Source organism: Ptiloglossa arizonensis, chromosome 7 (genome assembly GCF_051014685.1).
Source record: "Ptiloglossa arizonensis isolate GNS036 chromosome 7, iyPtiAriz1_principal, whole genome shotgun sequence".
In the NCBI taxonomy this organism is placed as follows: Eukaryota; Metazoa; Arthropoda; class Insecta; order Hymenoptera; family Colletidae; genus Ptiloglossa; species Ptiloglossa arizonensis.
Window position 1 is genome coordinate 19,264,456 of NC_135054.1, and position 20,267 is coordinate 19,284,722.

Here is a 20,267-nt window from a genome sequence, read left to right on the forward strand (position 1 = left end):
CGTTCACAGAGTGTCGCACGCGTAACGGTTCGCACGATGCGTGACATGCGTGTCGCGCGTATGACGTGGCGTGTGTGCGGAAGTATATTGATCAGCTGATGGTCGGGTGGATACTGGGCTGCTTCGGAGAATTCACCATATTGTTGCGTCAGCGCGCATGCGCCGGAGCCCGCGTCGTCCCTTCGTCGTTCTCCCTTTTTCTGCGCTTCGACCCCTCGCGCCACCGGACCCCCGTCCGCGCCACGGTGCGCGCTTCGTGCCTCTATTGTTCAATGAAAAATTGTCGCGAGGAAGAGAGACCGCTTGCGACGATGGAGTGCGGTGTGGTGGGGGGGAACGCGGTGGAAAATAAATTCGCGATCTCGGGACCGCGAACATGCGCCCGGCCGGTCAACAACGCGATGCGGAATCGCTGCCCGGAATACGGAACGAACCGCGGCCAGCTTGTTACGTAATTCTCGTCGGTGCGTTTTTGCGCGACGAGGTGAGGCCTCTCCTCGAGGCTCGCACTTTCCTTTTCCTTTCACGGAGTTTTGAGGATTCTTGCGAAGTATTTTTCTTTCTTTTCTCGCTCTCGTGTGCGCCATCCGTGCGTTTCTCTCTCGTACAGAGAGATGATAATTCGTAAATGTTTCTTCTTGTTTTTTTTTTATTTATCATCGCCTAGTGGAAGTAGACGCACATCGGTGATCGGTGTTTTTTTCTTTTTCTTTCTTTCTTTTTTTCTCGAAATTATTAAAATAGTTGGACCTCGACAGGTTGGAATGCACTTAAGGGGATTGGTCGAGATTCAACGTTTAAAGGCCAAGATATTCCGAATAACACGCTCGTATCGTCGCTTGCAGAATCACGGGCCACGAGTACCGGTGTTGTATAGAAACTGGCTCGCTGATAGCGTTTTACGTGGCCCCGAACACGCGTATCGCGCTTCTGAATAATTCATACCGAATCAAATACTGTGTACTATTACACGGGCGGGTGTCAGGCTTAAGGGCCGGACTCGTGTAACGCGCTGGGGCTCTTAAAATGGTCCAGTAATTGTATCGCAAAATTAGCAACGCGTGGCAAATTACCGGCTACGTTGCTTCACGGATTAACAATAGACGTAACACTGTACAATTAATACGTCGATGCTACTTCTTCGTTTCTCGGGAAATAATTCCGATAGAAAAATACGAAGATGTTAGAGACCATTTTTTTCCTCCTCGTGGCAATATCACGGAACAATCTATCGTAAATACGTCAAGGAGATGGTAAAGATAGAGAATTTTCCTTCGTCGAAAATTATCGTTCGATGTTCCTTTAAAAAAGTTTCGATCTCCCTTTGCTCGAAGAATATTTAGATTTCGTACCGCGCAGATGCTCGAAATATTCAAAGTAGAAGTTTCGTTTCCTCGTAAGAATATTTCTGAATAACGTAAACACGATACCACGAGGAAGAGAGAGGAAACAACGTTGGAGAATTCACCTCTTTGAAAAAATTATCGTTCGATGTTCTCTATTAAAGAAGTCACGGTGAGCGTTCGGTGAAACGCTAGGCGCGCGGATGCTAAAAATATCGAAATAATTTTTTTCCGCCTTGTAACAATATCACGGAGCAACGTAAACAAGGTTTTCGTACCGCGGAGAGAACGAGTAGGAAACGTAGGAAAATTCTCGTTCGATATTCTATTAAAGAAGTTTCGGTCGTTCGAAGGACATTCCGCGTTCTCGCGATCGGTTTCCAGCCATCGTGGAAAAGTCGAACTCGAGCGAGTGAAATTCATCCCATCGGATGGAGAAACGGGAGTTTTCGTTCGGTTGGCGGTGCTCTTCGATACCAGTTGAAAACTAGTTTCGCTGTGTCCGTGGCGAATCGCATTATGAACTTAACGCGACCGTTCCTCGAGAGGCTATCGGTTACTTCTCTCTCGTTTCTCGCGATTATGCGTTCGTGAGCTACCGAGTGAATTTTTCGCTACGGGTACGACTCGTGTCTCGCGTGCCAGCACCACCGTCTCGGTTTAATTCCTTAACGGTTGAAAACCCGTGGGCCTTGGTAATTTTGTAAATTAACTCGGTTCGAATTCGCCGTCGGCTGTATTATTTCAGCGAGAACAAATATAGAAGCCGGTGGACGCGAGCCGCGAATCGCGTATACCGCGCGAGCGCGACTTTGCTACTGTTTCCTTTCGGCGAACTTGTTAATCAGTCTTCGCTGTTTCAGAAATAAATATCTCTCGCGCGGGGAAAGCGTGTCTTAGCTGTGGTGTACAGCTCGATGGGGATACGGGGGGGTTGGGTGTCGGTATTTCGCGTCGCGAAATTCCAAAATTGTAACGCGGGGGGATCGTGAAACGCGGCGGCGGGACGGTATTAAACCCGGCGAACCGTGAAACGTGTTTCTTACGAAGAGCGGAGTTGTTTGAAATATTGCGACTACTCGTTTGCCGGAAAATATGCGAGGATGTTGTGACACAAATCCGCGATCAAAGAACCTCGTTAACGACAAATGTACATGTGAGCGACTTACTGAATATTCGGAATCCAAGGATCGGAACTATGTTAACTATCGGCTGTTTTCCTTTCACATGCAAATTGCCCTGGCAAGGCTTCGTTACCAGAAGCGTTTCGACGTCGAGACGCCGCGAATAATGGCCGTTGAGTGGTCTTTGAAATCGAGGCGACTGAAACAACGGAAGAAACAATTTCTAAATTCGAACGGTGGCCAAGTATAAAATGGCTGACGCGAAGTGTCAACGAGATTGGGTTACATTCGGTGAAGTGGCGTTAAGAACGAGGCCTGCTGGGTTGGGTTACGTTGAGTTGAATCGTGTAGAGTTGGACCGTGTAGAGTTAAGTCGCGTAGAGTTGGGTCGTGTAGAGTTGTGTCGCGAGGAGTTGAGTCGCGTAGAGTTGGGTCGCGTAGAGTTGGGTCGCGTAGAGTTGGGTCGCGTAGAGTTGGGTCGCGTAGAGTTGGGTCGCGTAGAGTTGGGTCGCGTAGAGTTGGGTCGCGTAGAGTTTGATCGCGTAGAGTTTGGTCGCGTAGAGTTTGGTCGTGTAGAGTTTGGTCGTGTAGAGTTGGGTCGCGTAGAGTTTGGTCGTGTAGAGTTTGGTCGTGTAGAGTTTGGTCGTGTAGAGTTGGGTCACGTAGAGTTGAGTCGCGTAGAGTTGAATCGCGTAGAGTTGAATCGCGTAGAGTTGGCTCGCGTAGAGTTGGCTCGCGTAGAGTTGGCTCGCGTAGAGTTGGGTCGCGTAGAGTTTGGTAGCGTAGAGTTTGGTAGCGTAGAGTTTGGTAGCGTAGAGTTTAGTAGCGTAGAGTTTAGTAGCGTAGAGTTTAGTAGCGTAGAGTTTAGTAGCGTAGAGTTTGGTAGCGTAGAATTTGATCGCGTAGAGTTGGGTTGCGTAGAGTTGGTCGCGAGGAGTTGAGTCACGTAGAGTTGTGGTTTTGTCAATTTGAGTCACATAGAGTTGTAGTTGTGTCAATTTGGGTGACGTAAAATTAGCTCGCACAGAGTTATGGTCACGTAGAGTTGTAGTTGCGTAGAATTGAGTCGTGTAGAATTGAGTCGCGTAGAGTTGTAGTTTTGTCAATTTAAGTCGCCTAGAGTTGTAGTTGGGTCAATTTGAGTAGCGTAAAATTAGCTCGCACAGAGTTGTGGTCACGTAGAGTTGTAGTTGCCTAGAATTGAGTCGTGTAGAATTGAGTCACGTAGAATTGAGACGCGTAGAGTTATAGTCACGTAGAATGTGGTCGCATAGATTTGTAGTCGCGTCGTGTAAAGTTACCTCGAATTGACTTAAGAATCGAATTAAACTCTCTTCCAGTCAAACTAAGTAGAGTCAAACTACACCGACTCGCATTGAGTCAAACACAGTCGAATCACGATCTAAATCAAGTCCCGTTCGTAACTCGATTGCATTTCGTGATTAATCTCGGATACGAATTAAGTCCACGCTGCTTCCGGGCAAAGTTTCGTCGCAATTGTCGTCACGGAACGAAAAACTAAATAACCGAACGCAATCGTATAAATTCCATCCCTCGTTTATGTTCCGAATACAACGACTGGGCGACACGATGGTCATGACGAATGGTCGGTAATTTTCCCTCTGTGAATCCACGTTAGCGACAAATCTGTGTTGTTATAAGATTCAGGGAAAATGAAGGGGCACGGGGCGAGAAAACGAAGCGAACCTAACACACTCGTAAAACAGAAGGAGAAAAGGTAGTAGCCATCGTAGACTGTTATTTCATGGTTGGAACGCGCGCTAGGATTCACAGTCACGCACCGTGATTCGACTCTTGATCCACGGGGAAAGAAACGGAAAGCTTTATTTCACTCTCGCGACGAAACTGGTTTGCCCGGGTTCGAGTTACAGCGAATTACGGCGAGCCGCGTCACACGACTCGCTCCAACTCCCTGAATATGTTTATTTGTTAATTGGCTGCATCGGCGAAACGGTCGAAGCGTTTAATTTTTAGTCCGACGATGAAAGTTTAGGAGGCAACCAACCCCGCCCGGTCCAACTTTCCGCGATGGAAAGCTCGTTGAAATTTCAGTTTACCTAAAATTAATTAAAATTTTCGAAAGTTTACCCTACCCCTTTTACTTTGACGAAGCTGCGCGCGTAAACAACGCTGAATAAATTATACGACTGCAAAGAATTACTGGGTCGATCTTTCCTACGAAGGCGAACGAATCGGTATTGTTTGTCGAGCAATATTGACGATAAGAATCAATCAAACGGACGAAACACAAACTCTTTATTTTTCCACTGAGACGAAAATTAATTTCATTCACTATTTACCTAACCCTGAAATCCTTACCCGTAACATTCGAATCACAATCCGTACAATTTTTACCGCAATCTTGTAACAATTAAATTAATCGATCACCAACAATCATTTCTATTCATTTTGCAACCGATACTTTTACAATAATTCTAAATTCTAGTCGATTCTCGATTTTTCAGTGAGAGTGAGCGTTCCAGCAGGTTCGAACGGAAAAATTGGAAACAGAACGGTGGTGGGGGGTCCTGTGCGGTGACCTTGAGCGGCCAATTCATTTAGTTCGAACTCTCCATCGCGGAGACTTGCACGTATCGCAATCGTGCAACGCGTTAACGATTCCATCCTAAATAAACCGTCGTTAATTCGATTAAAAGATTACCTCGGTCGCGTATAGAGGTCAGATGCAATTACCAGGCTGAAAAACTGACCCCCACCAAATGCGTACGTCGATGAACTCACGTATTACAATACGTAATAACGAGTTAACGATTCTACACTAAACGAATCGTTAATTCGACTCAAGGATTTCCCCACCCACGTATCGAGGCCGTAGATTCGATCTCATAGATATTCCGTGTATCCTTTTTTTCACGAGTATTCATCCTACTGTATCGAATCCGTACCCGGTTGAACCGAGATCGAACGAAAGGAAAAATCGTGAACGATCACCGAGGATGGAAAATCGAAAAGGAAAAACGATCGATCGTGGTAACAGAAGAAAGCGGTGGAAACGACGAGGGACTACTCGGCACGGTTAAGAGGGGCCGGTGCTGTTTAAAAGATGCAAAAGTTGCAAATGAACTTTCTAACCGTTCCATTCATCCGCCGCTACCGTGAGAATACGTTATTGCACGCGAAAAAGAAAAGAAGAAAAAAAGAAAAGAAAAGAAAAGAGGAACAACGCACGGAGAGGAGGCGGCCGTTATCTCTCGACGCGGCTCTCATTTTTCTGTTCATTCGAATGCAGGCCGCGAGGCACGAGTAACGGACACGTTATCTTTACGTGATCGGCAAACGAGCATTTCGAAACGTGGCTTTCGCGCGTGGAAACCACTGCGAGGGAAAAACGCGAAAACGTGGAAACGCGCGGACCGGACCGACACACTGGCTAAAGTTCATCACTGGTGAGTACTGTCGACTCGGTTAAAAAAAGTCTCCTTTGGAACTAGCATGTTTCGAAATCGTCACTGAGATTTCTTCTTTTTTTTTTATTCTATTTATACGTCGAATTTATTCTATCATCGAATTTATCAACGAACGCTACATTCTTTCTCGCGGACACTCTTAAAGTATCGCGAGTTATTACGTGTTTATTCACTCCGATATTTACATCTTCATGTTTTATTGATAGGATCGATTTTTGATTGAATTTTTCTCCGCGTTGTTATTATTATTCTTTGCTTTCTTCTTCTACGGAGTATCACCGAGCTCGTATTCGAGGAAGGTTTATTTTCTTCTCGCGGAGTGTATGGAAAATGTTTGTGTATTTTTTTCTTTTTCTTTTCTTTTTTGGATAATTTAAGTTACGAGTTTGGAGTTTACGAGGCGCGAGGTGGACGATATGTAAAAGTTTCCGGGTATGGTAATTTAAATGGAGGATCTAACGACGGAAAAGTTGAAAACCTCTGCTCCGGACAATGGAGATGTTAATCGTTCTTAACGAGAGATCACTATAAACGGGGGAAGAGTGCGAAACCGGTGTGCAATTAACAATTAAAGAGATACTTGTCTGGTATCGTTGCAACTGGCACTCATTTGCAATCCGCGAAGGACTTAAGAGACAGTCTTTCGCGCGTCGTTTTGAAAGAGAAGTTTAATTAGCGACTACAAAGACACTCTCTTACAATTCCCGCGATTTCCGTTTCAAATGAGCCGGAATAATTTAGATCCCTTCGGATCGATTCGAAAAGAACGGACTATTTGTTTTCGGCATTTATCTCGATCCACCTCGTTAAGCTTTTACGACTCGCTGCAATTTCTTAATGGAACGTAAAGAAAAAAAGAATATTTCAATACGTATTTTCCCAAGAAATTGAACAAGATTCAATTTCAAAGGAACAAAATAAATCTCCTCTGAAGATGTTCTTCGTTCTCGTAGAACGAAACGTGGAAAATTCGATTGCTCTTAATACCTTAGAGCGGACAATGAAAGATAACGATTAATTTTCGCGACTCACCTTCGGAGTTACCACCTATTTCGCAGCTGCGTCGTTCTCCTTGCAATTAAAGCTTCCTGAAACAAACGGAACGACGGAAAATTAAACACCGTGGTCTATATTTTCTTACGAGACATCGATAAACAAAATTAGCCAGATTCTACGGAAAGTACATTCAAAATTTACACAATTATCCCTTGTGTGTACTCAAAGTTACTAACTGGACGATCTACGAAAATGTTAATCCACGTGAATGTAACTATCGTTTGTACTGAAATGATTGAACAACTATTAAAGATACATCTACGTTCGTGAACAATAATTGAATACCTCCCAAAGTTACAATATCGATATTTCTTTACACAGTTTTCGACTTTTAAGTAAATTGATAGACTTAATTTTTTCTTTCTTCTGTTTTTTTTTTCATTCATAAAATAAAAATTTCTACTCGTTGCTGGTTCGTTGCTCCTATCAGAATACTGTTGCGAATCACGTGCAAAGACACGAATGTTCTTTTTTGTCCAGTCGGGGAAGAATCTTGGCGCCAAAACAGCGACGTATACGCGCGGTCGGCGTTCGATAATGAAATAACTTAATTTCCCATCGGCAAACACATAGATCAGCGTGTCGCGGGGCAGCAGTCGCTGTAAAATATGCGCCCAGCCGGTGAAAAGCGTGTTAAACCCCCGAGAGCACGGTGTAATCCACTTTGCAGGGGTTCTGATCCCGGCACTCTTTCCACGAGCGGAACGCGCGGCTCGCGTGCTCGCCGAAACGACGATGAATAGTTAATCAGAGCCAACTTCCGGCGAACTTTCGGTTTGCATAATATCTTACGTCCGCGAGTAGTTTTTTCCAATGGAAAATCTCGACGTGAAAACCGACCGATCGCTAGTGGCAGCGAGTGATTCGAAGATACCTGTTTAACGTGGGTTCTCGAGGTTACGGGGATTCTTGAAGTCAGGTGTGCTTGAAGTTAGAGGGTTCTCGAGGTTAAAGGGTTCGTGAGGTTAGAGAATTCGTGAGGTTAGAGAATTCGTGAGGTTAGAGAATTCGTGAGGTTAGAGAATTCGTGAGGTTAGAGAATTCGTGAGGTTAGAGAATTCGTGAGGTTAGAGAATTCGTGAGGTTAGAGAATTCGTGAGGTTAGAGAATTCGTGAGGTTAGAGAATTCGTGAGGTTAGAGAATTCGTGAGGTTAGAGAATTCGTGAGGTTAGAGAATTCGTGAGGTTAGAGAATTCGTGAGGTTAGAGAATTCGTGAGGTTAGAGAATTCGTGAGGTTAGAGAATTCGTGAGGTTAGAGAATTCGTGAGGTTAGAGGGTTCGTGAGGTTAGAGGATTCGTGAGGTTAGAGGTTCTCGAGGTTAAAGGATTCTCGAGGTTAAAGGATTCTCGAGGTTAAAGGATTCTCGAGGTTAAAGGATTCTCGAGGTTAAAGGATTCTCGAGGTTAAAGGATTCTCGAGGTTAGAGGATTCTCGAGGTTAAAGGATTCTCGAGGTTAGAGGATTCTCGAGGTTAGAGGGTTCTTGAAGTCAAGAGTTCCAGAAATTAGAGAATTCACGAAGTTAGAAGGTTCTTGAAGTCAGAGGTTCTCAAAGTTAGAGGATTCTTGAGGTTAGAGGGTTCTTGAGGTTAGAGGGTTCTTGAAGTCAGAGGTTCTCAAAGTTAGAGGATTCTCGAGGTTAAAGAATTCTTGTAGTCAACAGTTCTCGAGGTTAGAGGGTTCTTGAAGTCAGAGGTTCTCAAAGATATAAAGGATTCTCGAGGTTAGAAGGTTCTTGAAGTCACAGATTCTCAAAGTTAAGGAATTCTCGAGGTTAGGGAAGACGAACGTACTCTTTTAGTATCCTTCTATCGTTTCTACGAACACAAAGCAGTTCTCGATTCTCCATTAATTAATTTTCTTTTACCGTCAAAGTGGCAACCCCGTTTCTTCGAAACGATACAAACGTTTTTAATCGAATTGATAACCGTATCCGCGTAAACGAGGGGATTCCCTCGAACATCGTAAGCCATGGAACTGAAACGTACTAGGTAAACTAGTACAATACCGTTTCAATTTTTCACAACCGCGAAGAAAACATAATTGCACGAAAATATGATACACGAGACGCGTTGAATATCTCGAGAACGATCAACTTCGAGATACGTGACACGGATAGTCTCGATACTTTAATACCTTCGAAGCCGGGTCAACGCGAGTCAGGAGACGTCACCGAGGGAACTCTACTCAATTTATGCGGAAAGCGAAAGGCTAAGAGACTACACGTTATAGTCGAGTATGGCTTAAATTCGGATTCGTGTACGACTTCTACATCGATCGAACGATACTCGGGTATTTCCAAGTCGGTGTTAATATTTCGCGACAGAGTTCAACGAATCGAAGACCAGGTACACCCGAATGTCTCGAGAACTTGTACGAAATGGAATTAATTGCGACTATACGGTATCGTCACTATACCACATAACTGGGCCACCGTTTCCTGTCGATTGTTTCGTAGCGTTTACGCTGCGCGTATCGATCAATCACCACCGAAATACATACAATTCTACCTGTTCGAATATATCGTTTGTTCGAAGTAGTGATCCTTTGATCGTAAATTGTTCCTCAAGCCGCAGACGCGAGAATTGATTACAATAATTATGCGTACGTGGTCACTGTTACGATTCACGGAAAACTTTTCGTAGAATGGTTTCTTTTTTTTTTTTTTTTTTTTTTATTTTATTTAACAGATTTCGTGTAAACGATTTTTCGCGTTTACATACACGAACGTCTACGAATATACTACACGGTGTGCAGAACGTTTTGATAAATGGAAGAGAAATGAGAAGCGAGAGAAGGCAGACTGATTTGATTGCGTCGAGTTATCGACGGATTCGCGCTGTTTGATCGATTGAGCTTCTATTCGATAGGATGCCGACCGTTTCGTTCGAAAGTAGAAATCTTTCGCAGGTGGATAAATCTGACTCGAAAATATTCCACATATTGGGAATATTTTTCAACGTTTCTCGATCGGGAACGAACGCTCCTGGGACAAGCAACTACGAACCGATTTAACCGAGAACGAAAGAAAGAACAAGAATTGCCGCGTCTAAGGTATTACTTTGACAGAATGAATTATTTACGGTTGAAAAAATTCCTACAGTTCGGAAAACGCTGAAAGGAATACACGTACGAAGTTTAAAATTGCTACGTTCGATAGGTTTCGAAAGAAACAAATTTCAAGTATGAAACTTTTGGAGCACCAGACCTCTCAAACTTGCCCCACTTCGTGCCCCAACAACCGTTCTTAGTGTGAACCGAGATACTCGAAAAAATTTCTACAGTTTGAGAAAACTTTGACAAATAATCGTGCAAAGTTTGAAATAACTACGTTGTATAATTTTCTTCCAAAAAAAATCTCGAATATCCTGGCTTTAAAAGCTACAAAATCCTCCGAACTTTCCCCACAGTGTCCCCTAACATTCACTCCCGATGTGAACCGAGATACTCGAAAAAATTCCTACAGTTTGAGAAAACTTTGACAAACAATCGTGCAAAGTTCGAAATGGCCACGTTGGATACTTTCCTCCCCAAAAAATCTCAAATATCCTGCCTTTGAAAGCTTTAAACCCTCCGAACTTTTCCCACATTGTACCCTACATTCACCCCCGGTGTGAACCGAGATACTCGAAAAAATTCCTACAGTTTGAGAAAACTTTGACAAACAATCGTGCAAAGTTCGAAATGGCCACGTTGGATACTTTCCTCCGAAAAAAAATCTGGAATCCCCGGCTTTGAAAGCCACAAAGCCCTTGAACTTTCCCCACTTGGTGCCCCGAACCCCCGGGGCGAAGGGTCTCGGAGCAATCCAACCCCGACCGAGAAAAGGAACCCCCGTCCGTGTTGCTCCGTGTACCCGCGAGCCACGAAATTAGACATCTCGAGAAATTCGTCAGAGACGGCGGAACAATCCTGAGGTCGAGACCCCCGTGTGCCGTAGTGGAAACACAACGGGGAACAATGGTCGCGGGGCAACAAAGAAGCCTAGACAAAGCTGCCGGTGAGATTCCCGGAGAGCCGGTAGGTGTGTGCCTTGCGGAGGATCGGGTGGTTCCGGTCGAAAGATAGAGCAGAGACGAGACAGAAGAACGAAGAAGAGGAAGAAGAAGTAGTAGAAGAAGAAGAAGAAGAAGAAGAAAAGAAAATTGTGTGGATCTCGGAGTGCAGATATACGAGAAACACGGTCAGCTGGTGGTGCGACTGTCGGTGCCGATGAGGAACAATGCGTGAAAGAGAGCCTTACACAGGACAGACACAGAGAATCCAAATCCAAAGGTGTCGAAGAAGAAGAAGAAGAAGAAGGACATCGATGGACGAAGTTCTCTTCCACTTGGCAGCAGCAACAGCAGTAGCGACGACGACGACGACGACGACGACCACGACGATCGACGACGGCGACGACGACGACGACGACGACGACGGCGACGACGACGACGACGACGACGACGACGACGGTGTCCGCTCGATGTGTCTCGACGTCCGTTTGTGGGTCTCGGCGGCCTCGAACTGGCCCTCTTATCCCCGGTATCGCCCAATCAAAAAACCGGCAGCACACCGTGCGCCGATTGGTCGGGTACGGCCACCGTGAACACCGCAATTGGTCAATCGGCCCCGTGTCACCCATGGTTACCGTTTGCACCAACAACATCCACGGTCGATATCACCACCTTGGGCTGCCTTGCCGCGCGGTTACCTTTCGTCTCTCCCTTCCCTTGCCACGCACACGCCGCGATTAGCGGCTATAACCTCGGGCCGGAATTCTCGAGGGCAACCGCTTCTTCCTTTACCACCACTATCGACCCCTAACACCAGCCCCCTAAGACCAACCAAGGGGCACCAACTCTAACGGCGAGCCGCGTCGAATCATGGGGGAACCTTCGCGACGGTATACTACACCCCGCTCTTCGGCTTCTTCGGGGAACCGAACGAGGGGATAGTACACTCGCCTTGGTGTCTTCGAATATTCTGGGGAGGGTTGTGACCGGCCACCGGTGATTTCGAATATTGTGGGAGGAGCTACGGTGGTCCAACAACGATTTCGAATATTATGGGAGGGGCTACAATGGTCCAGGGACGATTTCGAATATTTGTGGGAGGGGCTACAATGGTCCAGGGACGATTTCGAATATTTGGGGGAGGGGCTGGAACGGTCCAGGTCGATTTCAAATATTGTGGAAGAGATTGTGACGGTTCATGAGTGATCTGGAATATTGTGGGAGAGATTGTGTCGGTCCATGAGCATTTAGAATACTGTGGAAGAGTCTATGACGGTCCATGAGCTATTTGGAATATTGTGGAAGGGGCTAGAATGGTCCAGGTTCGATTTGAAATATTGTGGCAGAGATTGTGACGGTTCATGAGTAATCTGGAATATTGTGGGAGAGATTGTGATGGTTCATGAGCTATTTGGAATATTGTGGGAGGGAATGGAATGGTCCAGAGTCCGTTTGAACTATTGTGGGAGGGCTTTTGACGGTCCATGAGTGATCTGGAATATTATGGGAGAGATTGTGTCGTCCATGAGTGATCTGGAATATTGTGGGAGAGATTGTGACGGTCCACGAATGATTCGAAATATCGTAAAAGAGGTTGTAACGATCCATGGGTGATTTGGAATATTACGAAAAGGTTTGTAATGATCCAAGGGTAATTTGGAACATTGTGGGAAGGCTTGTGACAGTCCACTGTTCACTCGTCTTGGTTCGAATCCTTAAAAACAATTTTAGGAGAGACCGTTGTTCTCCCAACAATTTAGGAGAGACCGAGTATAATGTTCTTTGGTGTCGGATGACTTAGTATTCGAGAAGATTTGTAACGGTTTTGAAAAAATTTAGAAGAAAGCAAATATACTGCTCTCCAGTGCCAGGTGATTTAGATAGTGTTCCAGGTCCACGATCGACTGAAAAGAATTTAGAAGAGAAATACTGTTCCTCGATTGCAGGTAGCTTAAAGTTCCGAAAATCTGTATCAGAACACTCACGATCGGTTCGAAAAAATTCAGAAGAACTTAAATGTACTCTCCCTCGGTGTCAGACGACTCGAAAAGTGATCTAGAAGATCCGTGATCGACTCGAGAAAATTTACAAAAAAGCACTTCGAACAACCTCTAATTCCAAACAACCTCAATATCGCACACTTCCAAAGTCTCTACCGATCTCTGTACCAACCGTGTTCAACGTCATTAGACAATTCCTCCGGTTTGTCCTCTTTAAACATCGCGAAAAATCCAACAGCCACGAGCACATTCGTATCTCGTGCGTTCGAAACACAACGAACGGTTGTATCTCGCGACGAAGAAAAAGTATAATCCAAAAATACCCGAGTTGCTTCGCATCGAATTGAACGTAATAGAGAAGCTTTGTTTCGCGAAACTTTCCATTCGCTTTGGCTACGAATAACATTTTCCACTTTGGTCAGTGCCGGTAACAGTGACGCGTACCAACGACAACAAACCTTAATTCTGCGAATTCGTTTGTCCGTTCGTACGCAACGAACCGTTCGCAAATTGGGAACGAAACCGCAACGAAAAGCTCCGAAGACGAAGAAACGTTGAAACTGGTACCGCGCGTAAATAAATAAAATGGTGGTAAACGCGTAAAGTGTTACCCCGGTCCGGATCGATTTACACCAGACAGGCGCATTGGAATTCACCCGTGATCGCGTGATAAATCTCACGATGCTAGTCACCTAAATCCATGACCATGAACCATCCTCGAGGCACTATATCTGGATCTGGCTATTCTCGAACGACTTTCCGAGCGATCTTCTTCAACGTACGATGGCAGATTCACGCGACTCGCTAAACGCTTCCGAATATCCCTAGGGTACCATTCCTAGAGTTGAGAACCACTTTCCTAACTGAACTTCGCTCGAAACCACGGTGAAAAACTTCGCGAAGTTACCGATCGGCCAACCTTCCCGTTACACAATTATTTCACTATCGCTTTCGAGTGTCCCATCGATCGAGATTATTCGTCGAAAGTGGAGCAGCACTTCGGTTTAAGTAAACCTCATAAAACGGAAGTTTGGAGAAGTTAACGTACTTCCGTAACCACTTTTACCATTTTCGAACCTCCCGGAGGAGAACAGAACCACGTGTACTCGCCAATGAAAAGTTTTAACATTCCACGTGGTAGGAAATACTTGGTGGATTAATTTCTTTCTTTCTTTCTTTATTTTTTTTAAGTTTCAAATCCTGTGAGTTTTCACGAGGTGTGAACCTCGGTAATTTGATCTGAAAAGACTCTTTGAGAAAATTCAAAGTGGAAAATTTCTAAATGGAAAGAATACGATCGAAGATAAGAATTGAGTACAGTTTCGTTCTTAGAAGAAAGCTTCCGACCTTGAGACAACGGGGGCGTCGATTTCTTTAAATTCTTCGAGTTTTCCTTCTCGATGTAAGTGTATTTTCGACACGGGCCGCGAAAGAATTAGGAAAAGTTCAACGATTCTGGCGAACGCCAGAAGAAACGATCCCTGGTAATTAAATACGTTAACTGTCTAAGTTGGACGGTTTCTCGGGGCTCGTTAACCCAGTTGAGGCTGACACGATCTTTTCGTAAGTTCTTCGATCAAGTTTTTAAATACATTCCCACGGTTTGTGTCCCGTGTGTTCTCTAGTTAACTTTCTTTCGAGACACTGTCATTTCGGGACACCCTTTAATCGTTACACAATCGAAAACATCGCTACGAGTACGATTGGTCGACTCGGTGAACAAATTCATGTTCATAAATTCATGTTCACAAATTCATGCTCACAAATTCATGCTCACAAATTCATGCTCACAGATTCATGCTCACAAATTCATGCTCACAAATTCATGCTCACAAATTCATGCTCACAAATTCATGCTCACAAATTTATGTTCACAAATTCATGCTCACAAATTCATGCTCACAAATTCGTGCTCACAAATTCGTGCTCACAAATTCGTGCTCACAAATTCGTGTTCACAAATTCGTGCTCACAAATTCGTGTTCACAAATTCGTGTTGACAAATTCGTGTTGACAAATTCACGTTCACAAATTCATGTTCACAAATTCATGTTCACAAATTCACATTCACGAATTCACGTTCACAAATTCAGTGAAGTTTTCGTTAGTGAAAAAACGACGAAAGAAAACCGACCACGAGCAACGACTCCGAGTTCTCGTTTCAGCAGTAATTCTGTATCCACCGGTGTCGAAGTTCGCGATGGCGCGAACATTGAAATCTCCGCCGCAAATTCCATTTGCGCGGCTCAAATTTGCCCCGGCGATTGAATTCCCAATTACGAGAGAATGAGATTCCGATTACCAATAAGTGAGGTGTACGGAAACTCGATATCGCGATGAAACAAGATTCCAGGTCAGACGGTGAAAACTACAAACGGAACTGAAGGAGAAAACACGTTCGGGACGATTAATGGACGATGAAAACTTATCGATCGTGCACATTTCACGGTAACTATTTAACAGATCTCGTGTACACGCGTCGATCATTATTTTGAGTACGACGCGCTCGAGGATGGAACGAGACGGCTCGAAATTGAGAATATTGAGCGCATCGAGTTGTTTCGATGATTTCAGGCACCGTGAGAGCATCTTCACGAGCGATTCATTGTTACTTCACGGATACCAGGATCGATTGTGTACGTTCGAAGGTGTTTTACAAACGTTTATCGAGACAGAGGACGAATCTTTTATTTTCTATAGATCTTCCGCGTTGATCGAATTAAATAAGAACTCTGTACGATTCTATCGGTTAACGAGATACGCGTTAATTCGGATACTGTGCAATTTAGGAGCAAGGTACAAAAGTCTCTGTACCTTGTTTTAGTATCCAAGATATCTTGTTGTGTACCCAAAGATTCTGTACGGTGTTTGTTTGTTTCATTCGATAGTTACTTCGAGCGGTTGAGAAACTTGTGACAATTAAATTCGTGGCGTTTCTTTTATTCGTTTTGATGTTCTTTTATTTTCAGAAATAAAATTCACGATACTTTGGAAATCACACAGTGCCCGAAACCTGAATCGTGGAATTCGTGGACGTTTTACCCACAGCATCCGGTGACACGTAAACACTATCCATCGACGCGTTGGCTGTCGCGAGATCTGACTATTTTTGGACCAGAAACGCGCAAAATTGTGTCAATGATTCGTCGATAGACGCGCGAAATAAATGGAAAAAGTTTAAACACGCTTATAGCTGAACAATAATCCGTATCGAACCGAAGAGTAAAATTAAGACAGCTTTCCACTTGGTACTTCGTTGCAATCTTCAGAGTGCACTTTTTTATGCTAAATTTTTTTACAATAGAATTCTTTTTCGCTAGAATTTTTCTTCCCTCGAATTTTCGTATATTAAAATGTTCCACGCTGGAATTGTTCACGTTGGAACGTCTTTATTGAAAATTTGTGCGCTAGAGTATTCTGCACTGGAATTTTAAAACACTAGGATTGCTTACGTTGGAATTTTTTTACACTAGATTGTTTCTAGTGTAAATTTTCGTCTACACGGAAATTTTTTACATTAGAAACATACTGCACTAAAATTTTGCACTAGAATTTTCCTATACCAAAATTTTGTTGTGCTGGAATTTGTTCACACTAGAATGTTCTACGTTAGAGTTTAATTACAGTAGAAAGTTCTACGCTAGAATGTTCCACACGAGAATTCTTTTACATTGGAATTTTCCACGCTAGAATTTTCCATGCTAGACTTCAATTATACTATTGGATTGTTCGGAAAGTTATTTCATTTTTTTGGTGAAAATGAAACACGATGTTTTTAGAGTGTATCAACATTTTATTAAATTATATATTCTCCATTTTGGAGAACAAAATGACTTTCCAAACAACCCAATAGAATCTTCCACGCTTTTTATAATCGCACTATGACTCTCCATTTTCTAACTCCACATCCAAGTTCCTTTTAATTACTCCCCCAAGAAAGTTACCCAAATATCGTTTCAAAGTGTTCGAGATCCACCAAGGAACGATCCTACGGTAAGTTTCCATTTCAATTCGATGGTTAAAAGCGGGCAGAAATGTTCGAGGAAAGTTAACGGAAATACCAACGTCAACCGTGGCTGTTTTCAACGATGCACTTTTCAACGATGAAACGATCCTGAGAAGAAATCACGGAAGTTCTACGCTAGAATATTCCACACGAGAATTCTTTTACATTAGTATTTTTCACACTACAATTTTTCACGCTAGAATTTTTCACATTAGACTTCAATTATATTGGGTTATTCAGAAAGTTATATCATTTTTTTTTTGGTGAAAATGAAACACGATTTTTTGAGACTGTATCAACATTTTATTAAATTATATATTCTCCATTTTGGAGAACAAAATGACTTTCGGAGGGAAAGTAATTATCTTACTCCCCCAAGAAAGTTACCCAAATGTAGTTCCAAAGTGTTCGAGATCCACCAAGGAACGATCCTACGGTAAGTTTCCATTTCAATTCGATGGTTAAAACCGGGCAGAAATGTTCGAGGAAAGTTAACGGAAATACCAACGTCAACCGTGGCTGTTTTCAACGATGCACTTTTCAACGATGAAACGATCCTGAGAAGAAATCACGGAAGTGAACCCGCGAAGGGACAACAATGCGACGGAGCGGGAGACCGAGAGGCTGATGACCGGAAAAGGGTGAACGAACGGAAATCGCGAGTAAGTCCTCGGAGAAAGGGAGAGTGAAGGGAGAGATAGAGAGGCGCCCAAGAGGTGAGAAGAGGAGGAAACCAGCCCAGGAAGAATTTATCTTTACCTCGGTTGCTTTGCTCCGTAGGCGTGAAACGTCCAAGGAAACGTCATCAACGCGCTTTATCGTACCTGATGAGGGAACCGGCAATGATCTCGCGGCGTTCAGAAGTCGTAAACTAAACGTGCCTCTAACACCGACACGACTCACGAATCGAGAAATTTATAACGATTTCCGGAACCATTTATTGGAACCACCGTTCGAAAGTTTCCTGCAATCTTCGATCCTCCAAACGAACGAAACTATAATACTTTCCTTAGTTTTTTCGAATATTTCATTGAAATTATTGACAAACTGATCGAGCACCGTTTATGTATACTTTGAAACGAACGGTATAATTTTTGTAATTATATAAGACACTTTAAACAAGGAAAAGATCGTTGATACAGTGAAATATAATTTATACGCTATAAATGTAGGAAGGAAATGTGATTAATATTACGGAAAAATAAACACAAGGTAGTAGTATCTGTGAAAAATGAGATTTTGCAATTGTGGAAACTGTAATTAAATTGGAAATTGAAACGCTACTTGAGTATTTTGTCCAAGTATTTTTCTGTTTTCGATTCGTTGGCCAAGGATTCTAATCGAGACTAGAGACTTCGCAAATTGTTGGTTCTAGCGGTGAATTACAATAAGAGACGAGTAGGAACAAAACGATTTATTCGCGTCGTTTATCCGATCGAACTGTGCAACCTAAGCTTCCATTCGTTCCATATATATTTCTATCCGTAATTGAAATTTTTATTCGACACGTTCCAAGTAAATTTATTCAACGAACGATGTATTCGTTCGGTACACGTACGAACAAATTGTATTAAATAGGCCAACCGAATAATGCGTCGCGAATAATGTGACACTGGCCTATAGTTCATATTTCATTTGTTTATATGGACGTTGGTCTCTCGCCAGAATCGGCTTGTCGCACATTCGCGATCCGTGGTAACGAAAACGTGTTAACGAGCAACGAATACAAAGTTGTTTATCGTTCGTTCGTTGCTCGACAATTTTTGACCGACAATAAACGTAAGACTCGACGATGCTAAATAATGCACGCTAAGCGACCAGAACAAGAAAGACAAGAATTATTTGCAACGATAATTCACATTCTCTATCTCGAGAGATACCTAATTCTCGTTTTCTCTCTCGAAAGATACCTAATTCTCATTTTCTCTCTCGAGGGAAACCTAATTCTTGTTTTCTATCTCGAAAGATACCTAATTCACATTATCTCTCTCGAAAGATCCCCCGATTCGCATTGTTCCTCTCGAAAGATCTCTAATTCACATTTTCTCTCTCACGAGAGAGAAAGATTTCTAATTCTTATTTTCTGCGAAGAACGCGTGAAAATAGGCTTCCCGGAAAAATGGATGGCACAGCTCGTCGAGCTAATTACCGATCTCGCATCAGCGAGTTTCAACGTTTCTCCACCATGGGACCCTTTTCCGACTTATGTGTTTCGTAACCGTCTCACAACGAAAGCCGCCTCAATCACGATGAAAGCTGGCTTGTATCGAGCTTTCGATAAGACAAACGAATCAATTTGTAGAACGACTGTTCAGGAGAACGAACAAAGACCTTGGAGAATTCTGATGGGAGGAGTAGGATTTTTCGAAAATATATCATAGAGGATCCTGTTCTGGAGTAAATACTGAGATGTGTCGAGCGTTACCATAGTAATAAACGTGGCTGAAACTATTCGAATAGTTTGATATTCTAATATTTGAAGAATTGAATATTTGAAGATTCGAAAATTTGAATATTTAAAAATTTGAATATTTGAAAATTTGAATATTTGAAAATTTGAATATTTGAAAATTTGAATATTTGAAATTTTGAATATTTGAAAATTCGAATATAATCAAGCTCACCTTAAGTACCTCATCTTTGCTAAGTAATTGAATAACCAAAGTACTCGAGCATCCTTCTACAAAAAACTCAACAACCTCCTCTACCTCAACACTGAACGAACTCTCACTCGTTAAGGTGACTTCAAGGGCCTCATCTTCTTCGAATGATCGAACAACCAAAGTATTCGAACCTCCCTAAATAAAACAATTAACAACCCTCCCCGACTCTACTCCGAATCAACACTGATCAAGTTCACCTAAGTACCTCATCTTTGCTAAGTAATTGAATAACCAAAGTACTCGAGCATCCCTCTACAAAAAAACTCAACAACCTCCTGCCTCAACACTGAACGAACTCTCACCCGTCAAGGTGACTTCAAGGGCCTCATCTTCTTCGAATGATCGAACAACCAAATCATTCGAACCTCCCTAAATAAAATAATTAACAACCCTCCCCGACTCTACTCCGAATCAACACTGATCAAGTTCACCTGAGTACCTCATCTTCGCTAAGTAATTGAATAACCAAAGTACTCGGAGAGCATCCCTCTACAAAGAACTCAACAACCTTCTGTCTCAACACCGTACGAACTCACGCTCGTCGAGCTCACCGAAAAGATCCCCCATTATTCAGCGTTCTCCAATTTCTCTCCATAGCCGTGCATTATTTCCGTCCAGGTTCCATCGAC

At 43.2% G+C, this 20,267-nt stretch overlaps 2 protein-coding genes across 2 annotated transcripts in view; both read right to left on the minus strand.

Annotated features, from left to right (window-relative positions):
* Hnrnp-k (Heterogeneous nuclear ribonucleoprotein K) overlaps positions 1-20,267 on the minus strand; it is a 196,873-nt gene that overhangs the window by 125,305 nt on the left and 51,301 nt on the right. Inside the window, exon 2 of the mRNA XM_076316405.1 lies at positions 6,949-7,004. The gene's annotated coding sequence lies outside the window, so the exon portion shown is untranslated. The remainder of the gene's footprint in view (positions 1-6,948; positions 7,005-20,267) is intronic.
* LOC143149659 (uncharacterized) lies at positions 2,733-3,739 on the minus strand. The gene is made up of 4 exons (XM_076317229.1): positions 3,723-3,739; positions 3,632-3,661; positions 3,280-3,583; positions 2,733-3,238 (listed from the first exon to the last, which is right to left on the minus strand). Exons 1-4 carry the CDS (start codon positions 3,737-3,739, stop codon positions 2,750-2,752), a joined length of 840 nt encoding a protein of 279 aa, XP_076173344.1. The 3' UTR covers positions 2,733-2,749.